The 18,820-nt window shown below is 38.1% G+C and overlaps 1 protein-coding gene and 1 long non-coding RNA gene across 4 annotated transcripts in view; one reads left to right on the plus strand and one right to left on the minus strand.

The window, feature by feature from the left end:
• The window catches only part of LOC107589070 (uncharacterized), a 35,569-nt gene that overhangs the window by 13,936 nt on the left and 2,813 nt on the right, over nt 1–18,820 (minus strand). Inside the window, exon 3 of one of the 3 annotated variants that reach the window (XR_001609644.1) lies at nt 15,950–16,061. The exons of the other annotated variants lie outside the window; for them this stretch is intronic. This is a non-coding gene — a long non-coding RNA (uncharacterized lncRNA). Of the gene's footprint in view, nt 1–15,949; nt 16,062–18,820 lie in introns of those variants that run through there. 3 annotated transcript variants of the gene reach the window in all.
• six1b (SIX homeobox 1b) lies at nt 5,475–7,184 on the plus strand. Its single transcript, XM_016277398.1, has 2 exons — nt 5,475–6,186; nt 6,810–7,184. Exons 1-2 carry the CDS (start codon nt 5,627–5,629, stop codon nt 7,102–7,104), a joined length of 855 nt encoding a protein of 284 aa, XP_016132884.1. The 5' UTR covers nt 5,475–5,626; the 3' UTR covers nt 7,105–7,184.

Here is an 18,820-nt window from a genome sequence, read left to right on the forward strand (position 1 = left end):
AAGTGACTGACTCTGTTAGAAATCTTATAATGGGCCATGTTTGGATCTTCCAACCGGACAATAATCCAAACACAAACCTTAAAAACAACACAAAAATGGGTCACTGGGCACAAAACCAAGCTTCTGCTGTGGCCATTCCAGTCCTCTGACCTGAACCCTATAGAAAATGAGTGTGGTGAACTGAAGAGGAGAAGCACCATCATGGAGCTGGGAATCTGAAGGGTCTGGAGAGATTCTGGAAGAAGGAATTGTCTCTGATCTCTTGTCGGGTGCTCTCTAACCTCATCAGGCATTATAGGAGAAAACTCAGAGCTGTTATTAAATGGAGGTTTCAAAAAGCATTGAATAAAAGGGTGCCGTTAATTGTGTCCAATGTGTATTCGAGAAAAACTTTTATGTCATAATGATATTTCCCCCCATTTTAAATTCTTATTCTCCAATGAAAGGTTAGATTTATGTGAAATAATCGCTAATTCTGACCACGACTGTATAACTTAGTTAAGTAGATTTGACTTAATTCCATACTTATATTTTACTTAAAAAAAATATGCGTGCAAAAACTTTCAAAACAAAAATTAAGTAAATTTACTCGATGTTTTTGTCAGGATGAACTGTGAAAGCCCATTAGTTTATAATCCATTATCCATCCATTTTCATGATCCATTGGGGGGCTTGCAATCATGGGGCATTTTTGACATTTCTGCAGTTGACTCAGGGATTGTTACCCTCATTATGTCAGATCAGCAATGTCGTAACTTACCATATCACAACATAAAGGAACATATACAGCGTACAAAGTATAAGTGTCACATTATTCCCCAATGTCCCTCTTTTTTAAACCCAGATTAGCTTAATTCACCCTATGACTTCATTAAATGTACAAGTCCTTTAAGCTGCAACCTTCTTTGATTCTCTTGTTACACCAAGATTTGCCAGTTGCTTTTATTTATTTATTTATTTATTTGCAATCAGTTTTTGTCTACTCTTTGGACTCTGATGTTAATCAATAATGGCGCTTTAATAGAACGTGCATGTTAAAAATCTTTCTCTCAAACTGCTAAAAAATAAGAATAAGGTGTTTACTAACGGAATTATTGCTGGTTTAATAGCGTTCTGCGTTTGAGCTATTCCTTTAATACGTCTGGAGAGTTATGGACATGACTGAAACATACTTTAAGAGAATGACCTCATTGTTATCCAATGTATAGCTTACCGTGATGTCTTTTTGAGGGAAGCAGTTTATGGTGTGTTTACCATTGGTATGTGTGCAGGAGTTAGCGTCGACCTTGCCAACCCTCGCCTTTAGGCCATAAAAGAGCACATCTTGAAATGATCAGGGCCTGAGAACGGGCACGGCCTTTCGATTTCTGAGGTTTAAGGAGGGGGCGCGCCGCAATGTGGTGGAGACATTACGACAACCCGAGCGCCGTCAATCACAGGCCCGTGTGCTGTTACACTGAAGCTGATACTTGACCCTACTGACGAAGAGACCTAAATGTCGTTAAATTCAATAAAGTCTACAGTCACATACGGCAATGGAAAATTGGTTACCATTGGAAAACCATCGTTACCAACTTAAGAAACTTGATTTAATCTAATAAGAATGTCAGAATAATAAGACCGTATATTCGCATGAACGTTAAAAAATAAATGTAGTGTACAGACAAGGCCATGTCATTTTGTAAGATAGGCTAAGTGCTCTTATTTAATTGTGTAAAAAGAAACAAATAATTTTAAAACCTTAAAAGTGAATTACCCAAATTGGGAATTTTCTAAATAAAAAAAAAACTGAAATGTTGTATTTTAAAACAACTTGTAAATCCAGAAAATAATTTGTGGTAGATCTTTAGCTTTTACATTTGAAATGTTTTTTGTGCCTTGGGTGATCTTTCGGGACAGATGGATGGGGCAGCTTTCATTAGCCTGCTCCTCTCTGACCCTTCAGAGACAGTGGGCAAAACGTTGTTTTCACAGGTGTATGCGGATTGGCTGCTAAAACCGATTAAGTCCTCGTTTTAATGTCTCGAGGCTTGCAAGATCATGTCAGCGCCAGATAGAGGGAACAGTGGAGGCTCCTTAAGTACAGTCCCATCATGGAGCTGGGAATCTGAAGGGTCTGGAGAGATTCTGGAAGAAGGAATTGTCTCTGATCTCTTGTCGGGTGCTCTCTAACCTCATCAGGCATTATAGGAGAAAACTCAGAGCTGTTATTAAATGGAGGTTTCAAAAAGCATTGAATAAAAGGGTGCCGTTAATTGTGTCCAATGTGTATTCGAGAAAAACTTTTATGTCATAATGATATTTCCCCCCATTTTAAATTCTTATTCTCCAATGAAAGGTTAGATTTATGTGAAATAATCGCTAATTCTGACCACGACTGTATAACTTAGTTAAGTAGATTTGACTTAATTCCATACTTATATTTTACTTAAAAAAAATATGCGTGCAAAAACTTTCAAAACAAAAATTAAGTAAATTTACTCGATGTTTTTGTCAGGGTGAACTGTGAAAGCCCATTAGTTTATAATCCATTATCCATCCATTTTCATGATCCATTGGGGGGTTTGCAATCATGGGGCATTTTTGACATTTCTGCAGTTGACTCAGGGATTGTTACCCTCATTATGTCAGATCAGCAATGTCGTAACTTACCATATCACAACATAAAGGAACATATACAGAGTACAAAGTATAAGTGTCACATTATTCCCCAATGTCCCTCTTTTTAAAACCCAGATTAGCTTAATTCACCCTATGACTTCATTAAATGTACAAGTCCTTTAAGCTGCAACCTTCTTTGATTCTCTTGTTACACCAACATTTGCCAGTTGCTTTTATTTATTTATTTGCAATCAGTTTTTGTCTACTCTTTGGACTCTGATGTTAATCAATAATGGCGCTTTAATAGAACGTGCATGTTAAAAATCTTTCTCTCAAACTGCTAAAAAATAAGAATAAGGTGTTTACTAACGGAATTATTGCTGGTTTAATAGCGTTCTGCGTTTGAGCTATTCCTTTAATACGTCTGGAGAGTTATGGACATGACTGAAACATACTTTAAGAGAATGACCTCATTGTTATCCAATGTATAGCTTACCGTGATGTCTTTTTGAGGGAAGCAGTTTATGGTGTGTTTACCATTGGTATGTGTGCAGGAGTTAGCGTCGACCTTGCCAACCCTCGCCTTTAGGCCATAAAAGAGCACATCTTGAAATGATCAGGGCCTGAGAACGGGCACGGCCTTTCGATTTCTGAGGTTTAAGGAGGGGGCGCGCCGCAATGTGGTGGAGACATTACGACAACCCGAGCGCCGTCAATCACAGGCCCGTGTGCTGTTACACTGAAGCTGATACTTGACCCTACTGACGAAGAGACCTAAATGTCGTTAAATTCAATAAAGTCTACAGTCACATACGGCAATGGAAAATTGGTTACCATTGGAAAACCATCGTTACCAACTTAAGAAACTTGATTTAATCTAATAAGAATGTCAGAATAATAAGACCGTATATTCGCATGAACGTTAAAAAATAAATGTAGTGTACAGACAAGGCCATGTCATTTTGTAAGATAGGCTAAGTGCTCTTATTTAATTGTGTAAAAAGAAACAAATAATTTTAAAACCTTAAAAGTGAATTACCCAAATTGGGAATTTTCTAAATAAAAAAAAAACTGAAATGTTGTATTTTAAAACAACTTGTAAATCCAGAAAATAATTTGTGGTAGATCTTTAGCTTTTACATTTGAAATGTTTTTTGTGCCTTGGGTGATCTTTCGGGACAGATGGATGGGGCAGCTTTCATTAGCCTGCTCCTCTCTGACCCTTCAGAGACAGTGGGCAAAGAGTTGTTTTCACAGGTGTACGGATTGGCGGCTAAAACAGATTAAGTCCTCGTTTTATGTCAATGTCTCGAGGCTTGCAAGATCATTTCAGCGCCAGATAGAGGGAACAGTGGAGGCTCCTTAAGTATAGTCCACATTAACGGCCCCATGCGTAAAGAGCGTCTTAAAATGAACGCCGCGTCTCAAATTAAATTAAAAGAGGTGCTCCATTCTGGGTGAGTGATTGTGAGTTTTGCGTCGCCGTGGTGTCAGGTTGCAGATTTCAACGAAGATAAAGAAACGCGATCTATGCCTTAAAACAGCGTCTGGATGGCAAAGACCTCGACGAAGACAGAACTCATTTACTAATGCACCGGTTTTAGATTTCACTGTACAGAGAGCCGAGAGATGACTAGAAAGAAAGAGCTGGGAAGAATGCATTTCTTTCTGAGCCTATAGAATACAAATCATTTAAGTGCCACAGGCTTTGTTTAATGTTTTTTGTCCTAAATAAAAAGTATAAACTAAACAGAAAAAAATAGTACGATAAGTTTTCATCTAAATGTATTTTCTAGCCTAATAAAGTTAATTTATTTTTCTCGTTTTTGTTTTACCGATTTTGTGGAACTCAAATAAACAGCAGACGTTATACTTGAAGTGGGTAATTTATCGATATTAACTTTGATTCGGCTCAGGTTTCTTGTAAATAAATGCATCACAGTCTTTGTGTAACCATGCAGCGCCATTTCAGAGATTCGACCGGTCTCGCATGTTCGGTCGCACAGTTTGAAAAGCCGGGGGCGCTACTTATCTAGTGACTAGCACTAGGTTATCTTACAAGCTCGAGATGTTTTACCGATTTTGTGGAACTCAAATAAACAGCAGACGTTATACTTGAAGTGGGTAATTTGTCGATATTAACTTTGATTCGGCTCAGGTTTCTTGTAAATAAATGCATCACAGTCTTTGTGTAACCATGCAGCGCCATTTCAGAGATTCGACCGGTCTCGCATGTTCGGTCGCACAGTTTGAAAAGCCGGGGGCGCTACTTATCTAGTGACTAGCACTAGGTTATCTTACAAGCTCGAGAGGCTGATTGTTTTTAACGGGACTCCAAATATCTTTGCGCGCATCTAGACCTTGCGCACAGCGTGTGCCCTTGACAATGGCACAAGCCAGGCAGAGTGCAAATAACTGTGTAGCAAATGCATGATTATCTGTTACGCGTAAGAATCGTCTATCTAATCATTAATTTTCAATTGAGGAACGACTTTTCTTAGACTATTATTTAATAAATAAAGACGATTCAGTTCATTTGACATTCTTCACTTACACAGCATTGTGCATTCAAATTCTGTTAGGTTAGTGCCAAAAAAGCATGTAATGGCGTTGGGTGCAATCGGAGTGAACGCTGCCTTCAGACAGTTGCAATAATTGATTAGTATCGAGGTGCCCGTCTCCCTCAGGTAGAACTGGAGACGGGGGATCCAGTTTCAGACCACCGAGTCCCCGTGGGAGGAAATGGAAGCAGAGTTTTCTCCTCACTGCTGCTGGGGATAGGGCAGCTGGAGAGCCAATCAACAGTCGCGCAGTGCTCTTTTAGCGCGACGTGAGTCGATAGTGAGCAAACTGTCTTCAACAAACACCCAAAACTTCACGGCGCGCGCAGAGGACATCTCTAAGCCCAAAAATCTTGTCAAGCGACCTAATCGCTCTCATTAAACGAAGGCAAACGGGGTGTCTCCCATTCCGCTTCCTTCACAGCATCTAGAGGAGAGCGGTTTGGTAGCGAGAGTCAGACGTCATGTCAATGTTGCCTTCCTTCGGGTTTACTCAGGAGCAAGTCGCGTGTGTGTGTGAGGTGCTGCAACAAGGGGGGAACCTCGAGCGTCTCGGCCGTTTTCTGTGGTCTCTTCCGGCCTGCGACCATCTCCACAAGAACGAGAGCGTCCTCAAAGCAAAGGCTGTCGTCGCCTTTCACCGTGGAAACTTCAGGGAACTTTATAAGATACTAGAGAGTCACCAGTTCTCTCCGCACAACCACCCGAAGCTGCAGCAGCTGTGGCTCAAGGCCCATTACGTTGAGGCTGAGAAGCTGAGGGGGCGACCGCTGGGAGCGGTGGGGAAATATCGAGTGCGGAGGAAATTTCCTCTGCCACGCACAATATGGGACGGCGAGGAGACCAGCTACTGTTTTAAGGAGAAATCCCGCGGTGTGCTGCGGGAGTGGTACACGCACAACCCCTATCCATCTCCTCGGGAAAAGAGGGAGCTGGCCGAGGCCACAGGGCTGACCACCACACAAGTGAGCAACTGGTTTAAAAACAGACGGCAGAGGGATCGCGCAGCGGAGGCAAAAGAAAGGTAAGCTCAGTCACCTGAGAACAAAATAAAAACGCGTTTCATACAGCACGTGTAGCTGCTCATAACACTTACTTTACATCTGACGGCTGTTGCCGTGCTGTTGATGCTATTGTTGACATATTTACTTGGATTCCAAGTGCGCTGCTTTATATTAGAATAAACTAAACAGAGATCAGCGTCGTAGCTTGTCACTGGAAAAGCATACAATTGTTACCTTAAGGATCTATTTCTGTCCTATAGCTTTTACAAATTATATTTATTAGTGTGACCAATAAAATCAGGTTGTGTTTTATAATATTTGTTAAGCAATTAATTTGTTACCAGATGGAGCACCTATTTTTATTTTTTTTTAAATACTTACATTTTTATTTTAACAGTCAGAGAGAATTCCAGTGAAGCCAGATTAAAGATAAACTACCGATATTTTCAGATCATTCAAATTCAAATTATTCCTTTTATTTCGATGGCCAATTGGCCGTTCAGTTATTATGAAATAAATTTGGATTTGAATGTGTGAGGATTTATTTTATTAGATTTAGATTCAAGGAAACTACGACTGTATATTTTACACAGCATATTGTATCTACAATATAAAGTTACCCTGCTCTCGTTATCTTTGACAGAGAGAACAGCGAGAACAACAACACTGGCGCTAACAAACAGAACCAGCTGTCACCGCTGGACGGCGGGAAGTCCCTGATGTCAAGCTCGGAGGACGAATTCTCGCCCCCGCAGAGTCCTGACCAGAACTCCGTGCTCCTGCTCCAGGGTAACATGAGCCACCCCGGCGCGTCCGCGTACTCCATGACCGGCCTCGGCGCCGCACAGTCGGTACACGGCATGCAAGGACACCCACATCAGCTTCAGGATTCATTACTGGGACCTTTAACTTCAAGCCTAGTGGACCTCGGTTCTTAAGTGATTACGAATGAGCTTTTATTTATTTTGTTTATTTTGTACCAAATATAGACTGAGATCTGCCACTTTTACTGTATATATATATATATATATAAGGGGAAAAGAACAGTATAAATCTAAGTGAACTGCGGGAGGCAAACTCACGTGGCTTCATTCATAAGTTTCTTTTCAGCAAAAACGTAAACATGGTTTTGGGGCCAGCTGACTGATGTTCTTGTTATCTCATGGTCTTCAGACAACAACAACATTAACAATACTAATAGGCTACTAATAAAAAAAAATAATTTTAACCCTTAAAGAATAGGCCCTAACTACATTATTTGGCATTGCCCAATGTTGGCTCATTTAAAATGTGGACAGATCAAAGAATTTACAAGGACCGTTAGGCCAGCTAAATGTTGAGTAAGCAGGCAGCCTCCCACCCATCTTCCACGCACGCATGTCAGGGTAATTGTTTTTAACAGAGAGTACTGAGGATTTCCGGTCGCTAATCGGAACCAGTTGCTTGCGCTAGGTTCGCATTGTAGAGCACTGGAGGCCCAGAACCGCCCATAGAGGGGCAACTTCAATTCTGCCCCAAGGGTACCAAAACGTGCAATTTTGACGTTGAATGCAACATTTGTTGACAGCCGTGCGGCTACCAATTTTTTTCGTTTCTAATCTACATTCCCTTTATATTGTTTTAATTATTAGATAGCCTAATCAGATTAGCGAATTACTCAGACTTTGTCAAATTAATGTACTATTTCGTATTTAGGCTATAAATGTGTTCCTAAAATTAATTAGTTAATGGTTTAGAGAAAATGGAATAGTGGTATAGTAGTGGTGGTAAATCCAACTTTGTTATTAGGCTACTTCGGTTAATTAACATATGGTCAAAACGTATTTTACTGATATGTTATTTGAAGACATTTAAACATAGTTTACATGAGAACACATATTTGTGGATATTTAAAAATGTGACAATACATCTACACAACATTATAAGAGATACCTAACAAATACAGCCTAATTCACATTTTCTAAAAATGCTACTTAGGACAGTTCACCCCCAAAAATAAAATTGTCATAATTTACTCATCCTCATGTTGTTCCAAACCTATAACTTTCTTCATTCTGTGAAACAAAAAAGATATTTTAAAACTATTTTTAATCATTTTTTATCCATACAATGAAAGCCATTTAATCTAATGTCATTTACAGCCTCAACAGTCGTCATAATATCTTCTTTCGTGTTCTACAGAAGAAAGAAAGTCATGCAGGTTTTTTATGACTTAAGGGAGAGTCAATAATTACAGAATTGCCCATTTTTGGGTGAACTATCCCTTTAATAAATGTTAAGTATTGAATACTGAACTCAAACAGAAAAAGAGTAAACCAAATATACCTTGGTACGCTGTACAGCTTTATTCAATATGCCACAACCATTTAAAGTCGAGCACAAAAAGTAAAATATTAATAATAATAGTAAATGGAAAATATAAAAAGTATGAACTTTAAAACAAGGTTTGCTATTATTTTGTCACCACCCAAAAAGCGAACAGGTTGGGAAAGAGTGTTTGGAGCTCTAGTGGGCCTGTGCTGAACGTGAATGAGACAAATAGAGTGTTCCTTATGTGGGAAGAAAAGGGTTCGGCTGTAATGTGAGCAGCCTTTGTGGGGTTTAGGAGGGGGAATGACTGAGTGCCATTTTCTTCACAGATAATAGTTGAGACTTTTGGGAGTTGTTAAGGGGGGTAAGGGGAGAACAGGTGGGCTTCATAGCTCCCTGCCCTTCCCTGTATTACCTTTTGTCACCTGAGCTCAGGTCATCCCTCGCCTCGAGGTTCGGCTCAGTGAGGCATCATGGGATTACAGGATGGGACAAACAAACAACATACACACAAGACAAAACCTTTGGAACCTGTACAGCCTGAAAAGTTTTTGAAATATCAAGTGGAGAAATCTGTGTGACTACAGCACACATTTGACAAATTAACATACAGATGGTTGAGAAAAGATAGACATAAACTGTTTAAAGGAACTTTAGAATTTAGAAGATTAAGACGGTTCTGTGTCGGAGGCAAATGTTAGTTTGTGTTAACAGTTTATAATAAATCACTGGAGCACTAAGGGACGGTTGGGCATTTGCAATAATATGCTAAAGTAGTTTTCCATATGGTTGTCTCGTCAAAGAATATGGCCTTGGAGAGGTGCTGAGAATCCTTTATTAACTCTATTGGACTCTGAAAACTCAATGGAGCATTCATTACAATTCACTGAATCATAAATCAAAGAAGACAGATATAATCTATCAAATATTATTAAATAATATTCTATTTTCAGTTGCACTTTATTTTAAGGTGTCCTTGTTACAGTGTAATTATATGTTTAAACTGAGTAATAATAGCTAACACTATTTGGATATAGGATTAGGGTTTGGTTTAGGGTTAGGGTTAGTTGCATGTAATTATGCATAATTTGCTGTTATTACTACAGTAAGTACTTGTGTAACAAGAACACACAAATAAATTGCTACCCTATTTTTTATTCCATTATTAAAGGAAAAACGAAAAAAATAAATAATTCTTCATCACTTATCCACCCTGATGTCCAAACCTGTACGACTTTCTTTCTTCTGTGGAACACAAAAGAAGATATTTTGAAGAATGTTTTTGCTGTGTTTGTCCATATAATGAAAGTCAATGGGGTCTAAAACAACATTGCATAGACAAAGAAACGAAAAATACCAATACATTGAAATTCCTTTTTGTGTGTGTGTGTGTGTGTGTGTTTTCCACAGAAGAAGGCAAATCATACAGGTTTGGAATGACTTGACAGAATTTTAACTTTTGGGTCACCTATTATGATTTTTACTTGTTTGGCAAAATAACTTGTTTAAAATGAAATGTACAGCTTTAAAAATATTTTTGTTTCATTTTGGTTTTGTTCATAAATCCCAAAACAAACTAAAAAGAATGACGTTGGATGAACGAGCCCAAGGCAGTACGTTGTATCACCTTACAGGAAGTTATGACTAATGGCATCACCACAGTGACTGCGCATTTCTCTGACTGTCGATCGACCAGCATTGTGCTCCATTACAAAAGGACATCAACGTTTACATTAACAATACAATTATAATTATTGTAATTATCTGATGTAGGAAGGTCTGGAAAAAACATAATCAGAGCTTCAGACTACGGTACCTTCACAGGGAGTCACGTGGTACAATACAGGGAACTAATTTTCAATGTAGGAGGTCAAAAAAAAGGCAACGCTTGTAAAAAAACAAATGCCACGTTCCCTTATGCATTGACAAGCACTCAAGCAAACACACATCATAAAAGGCTGACTAAAGCCTGTGCCGCACACCTGCCTGTGCATCATCTCTCTGTACAGCAGAATTACAGCTGATTTCAGATGAGCTTCCTCTCTGGGGAAGTTTTTGTCTTTTATAGATTTGTCAAAATGACAGCAATATTACTCCAATTTGGCATTACTTCACGCTTTTATCTGTAAAAAGTCGAGGGACACACGCTTTTCCAGCACCCTCGATGGTCATGGTCTGTTCTGCTGAGCTGGGTAACGGATTACTTCCAAACGGTCACAGAGGCTCAGGTTTCAAAGCCAAGCCACTGATAAACGAGTGGAGGCAGTTGTCACCCAGACAGGGAGTCCTCCATCAGCAGCGTCTGAAGAGCAAGAGGGCAGGGGTTTTTCACAGACTCGCTGTGAGCCTGGCGTCAGCCGCTCCAGGGTTCATAGAGCAGGTATTTAAGGGTGATGACCATAGAGCAGCCGACGCGTAGAATGCACAGCCTCATATAAATGGACATGTAGATGTGTGTGTACACAGTCACATTCACACCAACAAACCTCACTCACTCTGTTCCTCATGTTTTCAAGACTATGGGAGGCCTGGCTTACATTGCACAAAAAGGTTGAGTGTACTTAAAAAAAAGAAATGTTGCATAGGTGCTTTATACAGATGGTAATAAACAGGCAGAAAGGGAGGAATAATCTAGAAATGATACACGAACCACTGTTTAAAAGTTTGGGGCCAGCAAATAACACTACAAAAATATCTATTTCAAATAAATGCTATTCTTTTGAACTTTCTATTCATCAAAAAATCTAAAAAAAAACAACGTATCATGGTTTCCACAAAAATATTAGGCAGCATGAATGTTTTCAACATTGATAATAATAATAATGTTTCTTGAGCACCAAATCATCATATTAGAATGATTTCTGAAGGATCATATGACACTGAAGACTGGAGTAATGGCTGCTGAAAATTCAGCTTTATCATCACAGGAATAATTACATTTTTAAAAACTGTTATTTTAAACTGTAATAGTATTTCACAGATTTACTGTTTTTAATGTATTTTTGATCAAATAAATGCAGCCTTGGTGTGCATAAGAGACTTTAAAGAGCAAAAACATTTATATTTATATATTTATAATAAATAATTTATTGACATGTTACAGTAAATGTTATTTATTACACAGTTACATTTATTTATTTTTTAGCAAATCTCAAAATAAGTATCCATTTATTTATTTGTAGAATTTTAAATGATTGATTTTAGCATTATTTATTTTAAATATATTTAACTAGTATATAGTTATATAATGTATAGACTTTTAGTGTAAACTTTTTTGTATCTGCCATTTATCTGTTGTCTGCCATAACATGAAAAGAATTTAAGTATTGTGCATTCAGTTGAACTGATAAGAAAAGCAGCGATATAGATACAGAAAGAAAGAAAGTCTAAGAAAGTCGCACAAAAACTGAGATCATCTAAGGTGAGGGAGAATAACTGTTTGTTTACACACATATTCTGAAGCTCTAAACCGGACAAACCCAGCTATCGTTTCACACTGGACATTTCCACACTGGGTTTTTTTAAGAAGATTTGACAAAAACAGAAAGGAGATCCTTCCTGTGGAGTGCAGAGGTGAAGACACGCACAATTACAGAGGTGAAGAGGGGCATTGTGGGAGGAGACTCACAGGTGACCAGCGCTGACAGACACCCTGTCATAACATCTTGATCTGCATCCAGGAGAGAAGGTCAATCATTTTTAATTTGCACTGAATTTAAAGCAATAGTTCACCGAAAACTACTTTTTTTTTGGACCCCATTGACTTTCATTGTAGTGACAAAAATAGTTCTTTCAACATTCTTTCAAACATCTTTGTGTGTGTGTGTGTGTGTGTATGTTTCACAGAAAAAGGCAAACCGATTCTGAACGACATGACAGTGAGTAATGATGACAAAATTAAAATTTTTAGGTGAACTATCCCATTAAGATATCATGTGGCTTCTTGCTAGTCTATGCTGGGTTCACACACAATATTAAACACATTAGTTTGGTTTGACCTTGACCTCCTGCTATTGTTAATACATCATGAGCAGCACTATACATTTTGCATGTGTGTGTCCGAGTGAGCGCTGAGCAAAACTGAATTGTAACGGAGGGGGCCTGTACGAGACCCCGTACAGGCTCAGCTCAAAGAGAGAGTCGTTTGTTCATTGATGGCTAAGTGACTAGCCAGGTAACTCGAGCTCCTTCCCCCTTCCTCCCCTCCCCTCGCTCAGTGTAACAGGCACTGATAAAACCCTGGATGTTCCCTCAAACATTTCAGGAAATGAAAGTTTGAAACATGATCCGGCTGCGCCAACATCTCCTGCTCCGAGACAAAAGAGGCTCACAAACCTGGCGGATACTGGTCACCAAACAGATGATGGAGGGAAGAGTGAGATGGAAGAGCGAGAGGGGGAAAAAAAGAGAAGGATGCCAGAGAGGTGACTCAGGGAGAAGGTGACAAAGTGAAGAAGAAAAAGCTATGCCTTTAGATGTTTTCATGCAGTAAAAGTCAAATACTTTAGCAGTCACACGTTGCACAACCAAGCGAGTTGTCTTTCTCTTTCTCAGCTGTCCCGTTCCCCACTGCTTGGAATGTTTAGTGCTGTCTGTCACTGCTCATTGCAAAGCTGGTCATGCTTCACCGAAGCTTATCGTGAGAGTTAAATGAGTGACAAAGCATAAACTCATAAAGTGAGACAAACTGGAAACACCTTTGATGTCCTCCGCGTCTGAGACAAGCCTGGACGGCTCGTGCGAGAAATAAAATCATTTCTAATCCTGCATCGTCTCTGCTATGCATGCTAACAGACATGATGAAGAATTTAAAGGTTCAGCCACTGTCCTAAAGCAATTATCTTTATGGTTCTTTATTCTACATTTTCTACCTCGGAAGATGGTTAAGGATTATAAAGTTAGTTTATGTATTCATACTTTCAATACTTGAAGTTACAAATATTTGGCCTGATGTGATGTGAGTGTCTCCGTAAATAAGCTGTATATAGTAAATAAGCTGCAGAAATAGGGTGTCAGTTAAAACTGTTAAAACACTAAGCCATACATCATATACACTACAGTTAAAAAGTTTGGGTTTTGTAACTTAAGGTTGTTAAATATTTTTGAAAAACGCTCACCAATGCAGCATTTATTATTCAAAATCACAGTAAAACAGTAATATTGTGAAATATTATTACAATATTATTCTTTTTTATTATTTATTAGTACTTATAAAGCACATATTAATGCATGACCATGCATTCTACATCCTTAATCCGAGTCAATAACTAAACTTAACAACCTTACTAAATATTTATAAGCAGTAATTAAGAGTTTATTGAGGCAAAGGTCATAGTTAATATAGTTAATAGTGAGAATTAGACCTTAAAATAAAGTGTGTAATATATTTTAAAATATAATTAATGACAATTTGCTCAATTTGCAGCAACATCACTGCAGACATTAGTATCACATGATCCTTCAGAAATTATTATAATATGCTGATTTGCTGCTCAATAAACTTTTATTAGTATTATCAATGATGCTGCTGAATATTTTTGTGGAAACTGTTACATTTTTGTCTATTCTTTGATGAATAGAAAGTTCAAAGGGCCAGTGTTTATTTCAAATTTTTTGATATCTTTTGTGACATCATAAATGTCTTCACTGTCACTTTTGATTCATTTAATGCATTCCTGCTGATAAGTAGTAATTATTTCCAAATGCATTATATATTTTGTTTTTACACACACACAAATACACCACCTCCACTTTGTTTCTATGCATTCTTTCCTTGTTAAAGTCACTCAAATTTTAGTGGCCTGCCATCAATCACACACCTGTGCAACCTCTATTTCAACGTCAACAACAACCTGTGTCTGTCATATATAACCTGCATACCTCCTATTGTACATTCTATTGACACCAATTTTAATATAAAATGAAAATCAATATCTATTAATCTAGTTGACAATAATACTATATTGCAGGATATAAAAAAACTTAATTTTTAGTTCCTTCTATGTCCTTTAACATCTAGGAACTGAATTAATTATAGCTATTTCACTGTCAAAAGAATGAGACAAAGCCTTAATGCCCTAGTGAGTGTTCTTCACTCAGATCCCCACGGAAGAGGCCGCTTTAGCCTCATTAGCACCCGGTCTCATCTAAAGGCCCGCCGGGTTCAGTGTGTAGGATGGGGATAATAATGAAGAGGACAGAGATTCAGCGGCTCAGTCTGCATCCGCTGCTCCTCGACCAGAATTACTGGGTTGCATGAGGGTTTAACACACCTTAACCAGGATCTGTTTCGCATTGCAAGATAAGCTTCAAATTATGGATACAGGAAGAAATACAAATGATATCTAGTTGACAATAATACTATATTGCAGGATATAAAAAAAGCTTAATTTTTAGTTCCTGCTATGTCCTTTAACATCTAGGAACTGAATTAATTATAGCTATTTCACTGCCATGTCAAAAGAATGAGACAAAGCCTTAATGCCCTAGTGAGTGTTCTTCACTCAGATCCCCACGGAAGAGGCCGCTTTAGCCTCATTAGCACCCGGTCTCATCTAAAGGCCCGCCGGGTTCAGTGTGTAGGATGGGGATAATAATGAAGAGGACAGAGATTCAGCGGCTCAGTCTGCATCCGCTGCTCCTCGACCAGAATTACTGGGTTGCATGAGGGTTTAACACACCTTAACCAGGATCTGTTTCGCATTGCAAGATAAGCTTCAAATTATGGATACAGGAAGAAATACAAATGAAAAGTAGCCGAGTACCTATCTTTACAGAGACTGTAAAGAAAAGCTAGTATCAGGTCTTTCTACGATGAACCAAAATTTGCATCTCCTTTGAATATATTCATAATTTGAAAGCAGGATGATATAGAAGTGTTCTAGTCAAAGAATAGATTCCATTGATAGGAATCTTTGAATATATTCAAAGATCAAATATATTAAAGTCAAAACCCACAACAAATGGTCTTAATGCACAGTCCATGAGGGACTTTACGCTTCACAGTGGCCTTTTCTTTATAACAGGATGCTTTCTGGTCTTGAATGAATCTACAAGCTATCTGGTACACCAGGACTTGTTAGGGTTCACAGACCGTCCTCAGAGAGATACAAGGAGCAGGAATTAACTATGGTGACAGCTGCAGAAACCGGAGACCAGGGTTATTTATAAAACCCCTACTGTAACATTTCAAGTCAGCATCCCTCCTCAGACAAGTGCACTTATTAACTGGTGCCACACATCATGTGAGGAATCTATACATTTTGCTCAGAGAAAAAAAACAATCCTGAGCATGCATGAAAATTTGTATCATATTGGTATATTTTCAAACAAAGTATTTGGCAAAAAGAGAGAGGGCACAATCAAAAAAATTAAAACAGGCCATTAATCAAGACCATTGTTTAAATAATAAAATAATATAGAAAACAAGACAATAAGCATGCTTATTTCCTCATTTCCCATCAGTGCATCTGTTGTATGATCAATTTTGTTTTCAAGACTGGTCACTGCATCATTCATGTGCTGCCATACTAACAAGGAGCACTAAAGCCACATGCCATCTGGACTGCAGGTTTGAGGTAAGTCTCTATGCAAAAAAGTAAAAGTTTCCTTAAGATGTCAATATGCATGAATATATATAATTATTTAAAGGGGATTATCTAGCTCTGTGCATCACTTGTTTCTCATGAGCCATTCAGTGACAACCAGCCATTGTGTTTTTTATTTGTCATTTGTTCATTTTCATTCAGGCATTTGTCATTTTCATATCTGCCTTAACTGTGTGATTAGGTGTCATGGCTAGTCATTACTGTCAGTATGTGAAAACTGTTCATTATAAAAATGCCCAGTATTTGACAAATACTATGGGTATCATACAGACTGGAAAAATGTAACAACTATAGATGCCAAGAGATTGTGAGCTTCCATTCCCCCACCAAGTCCACCCAGGACGCCAAATTCTCAGAAGCCAATAGTTAGCCAAATCATTGGCAGATCTCCATCTTTTGGTCATTACTGAGTATTACAAGAGAGTCCGAGCTTAAGAGTTTGTTACATTTGACAATTCTAGATATGATCAAAAAGTGTCGCACAAACCATGTAGTTTATAAAGTATTCTGACTCAGCACTTTATTAATTATGTGAAAGTAAAATAACGTAAGAAAGACCAGGTTTGTTAGAAAAGAAATTGTGAAAGTGCAGCATTTTACTATATTTGCCGCTCTCTAGTGGACAGTGTTTGTATAACAGTCCGCATAATATGCCTAACCGCTTACAACTGTGGGAAAAGATCATTAGTGATAAATCATAACAACACAAGAAAGATCTGATAAAACAAATTCCAATTATATACAGAAAATAAGAACATCCATTTTATATTCATGAATAACCTCATAAGTAATTTTAATTTAAAAAATGTATCGTAAAAAAAACTAGAAATAATGTATTTTTCTTTGTACTATTAAAGGGGTCATATGATGCTATTTTAAAGATCATTATTTTGTGTATTTGGTGTAACAGAATATGTCGATATGCTTTAATGTTAAAAAAAACATTATTTTTCAAATACTGTACAAACCCAATTCCAAAAAAAGTTGGGACACTGTACAAATTGTGAGTAAAAAAGGAATGGAATAATTTACAAATCTCATAAACTTATATTTTATTCACAATAGAATATAGATAACATATCAAATGTTGAAAGTGAGACATTTTGAAAAGTCATGCCAAATATTGGCTCATTTTGGATTTCATGAGAGCTAAACATTCCAAAAAAGTTGGGACAGGTAGCAATAAGAGGCCGGAAAAGTTAAATGTACATATAAGGAACAGCTGGAGGACCAATTTGCAACTTATTAGGTCAATTGGCAACATGATTGGGTATAAAAAGAGCCTCTCAGAGTGGCAGTGTCTCTCAGAAGTCAAGATGGGCAGAGGATCACCAATTCCCCCAATGCTGCGGCGAAAAATAGTGGAGCAATATCAGAAAGGAGTTTCTCAGAGAAAAATTGCAAAGAGTTTAAAGTTATCATCATCTACAGTGCATAATATCATCCAAAGATTCAGAGAATCTGGAACAACCTCTGTGCGTAAGGGTCAAGGCCGGAAAACCATACTGGATACCCGTGATCTTCGGGCCCTTAGACGACACTGCATCACATACAGGAATGCTACTGTAATGAAAATCACAACATGGGCTCAGGAATAAAATTGTGAACTTTGAAACTTCCACATCATTGCATTGTTTTTATTCACAATTTATACAGTGTCCCAACTTTTTGGGAATCGGTTTTGTACATTATTGTAGGTCCTCTATGCCCCGTCTCTCTCAAACGCTTCGTTTTCTACAAAGCCCCCTCTTTTGACAAGCGCAGTGTGCTCTGATTGGCCAGCTGACCCAATGCATTGTGATTGGCCAAACACCACAAGCACGCATCGGAAATGTAACGCCCTTTACCATAATCGCGAGCTTCAGCTTTCAAAGTAAATATCAAGACAGTTAATAATGTCGTTAGTTTTACCATCAGTTCAAGCCTGAAAGGGCAACAGAGTCGCGTGACAGACACAGTGATGATGCAGTACACAAGCTGCGGTTAAGACCAATAGGGTCTGGCTGCAGACATGCACTTGCATTTTCAGACTTGCACTCTCAGACTTGCACTCTCAGACACCTGCACTTCCGCGATTGAGGTCACTTGAAGTCTTTTTTATTTAATTTAATTGATTAATTGTTTTTTTTATTGAATCTCTCAAATTCATCTCTCAAAATTGTCTTCACCACCTGGCTACTTGTGTAAAATGTTACGAGATTCTATTAAAAAAAAATTTTATAAATTAAAAAAAAAAAAAAAGACTGCAAGTGACGTCACTCGCGGACGTGTAGGTGTCTGAGAGTACAAGTCTGAGAGTGCAAGTCTGAAAATGAAATGTCACTTTAAGTCTTTTTTATTTAATTTAATTGATTAATTATTTTTTTTATTGAATCTCTCAAATTCATCTCTCAAAATTGTCTTCACCACCTGGCTACTTGTGTAAAATGTTACGAGATTCTATAAAAAAAAAAAATTATAAATTAAATTAAAATAAAAAATAAAAAAAGACTGCAAGTGACGTCACTCGCGGACGTGCAGGTGTCTGAGAGTACAAGTCTGAGAGTGCAAGTCTGAAAATGAAAGTGCATGTCTGCAGCCAGACCCTTCTCGTTAAGACAGCTGAGGTGCTATGATTTCTGACAGGCAGTTCACTCTCCTGTGATGTGACCCTGTTCCCCTCACACACACACACACACACACACACACACACACGATGCGTTACTCTGCGCTGCGCAAAACTCTGCATTTGAACAGT

Source organism: Sinocyclocheilus grahami, unplaced genomic scaffold (genome assembly GCF_001515645.1).
Source record: "Sinocyclocheilus grahami isolate Dianchi unplaced genomic scaffold, SAMN03320097.WGS_v1.1 scaffold111.1, whole genome shotgun sequence".
Classification (NCBI taxonomy): domain Eukaryota; kingdom Metazoa; phylum Chordata; class Actinopteri; order Cypriniformes; family Cyprinidae; genus Sinocyclocheilus; species Sinocyclocheilus grahami.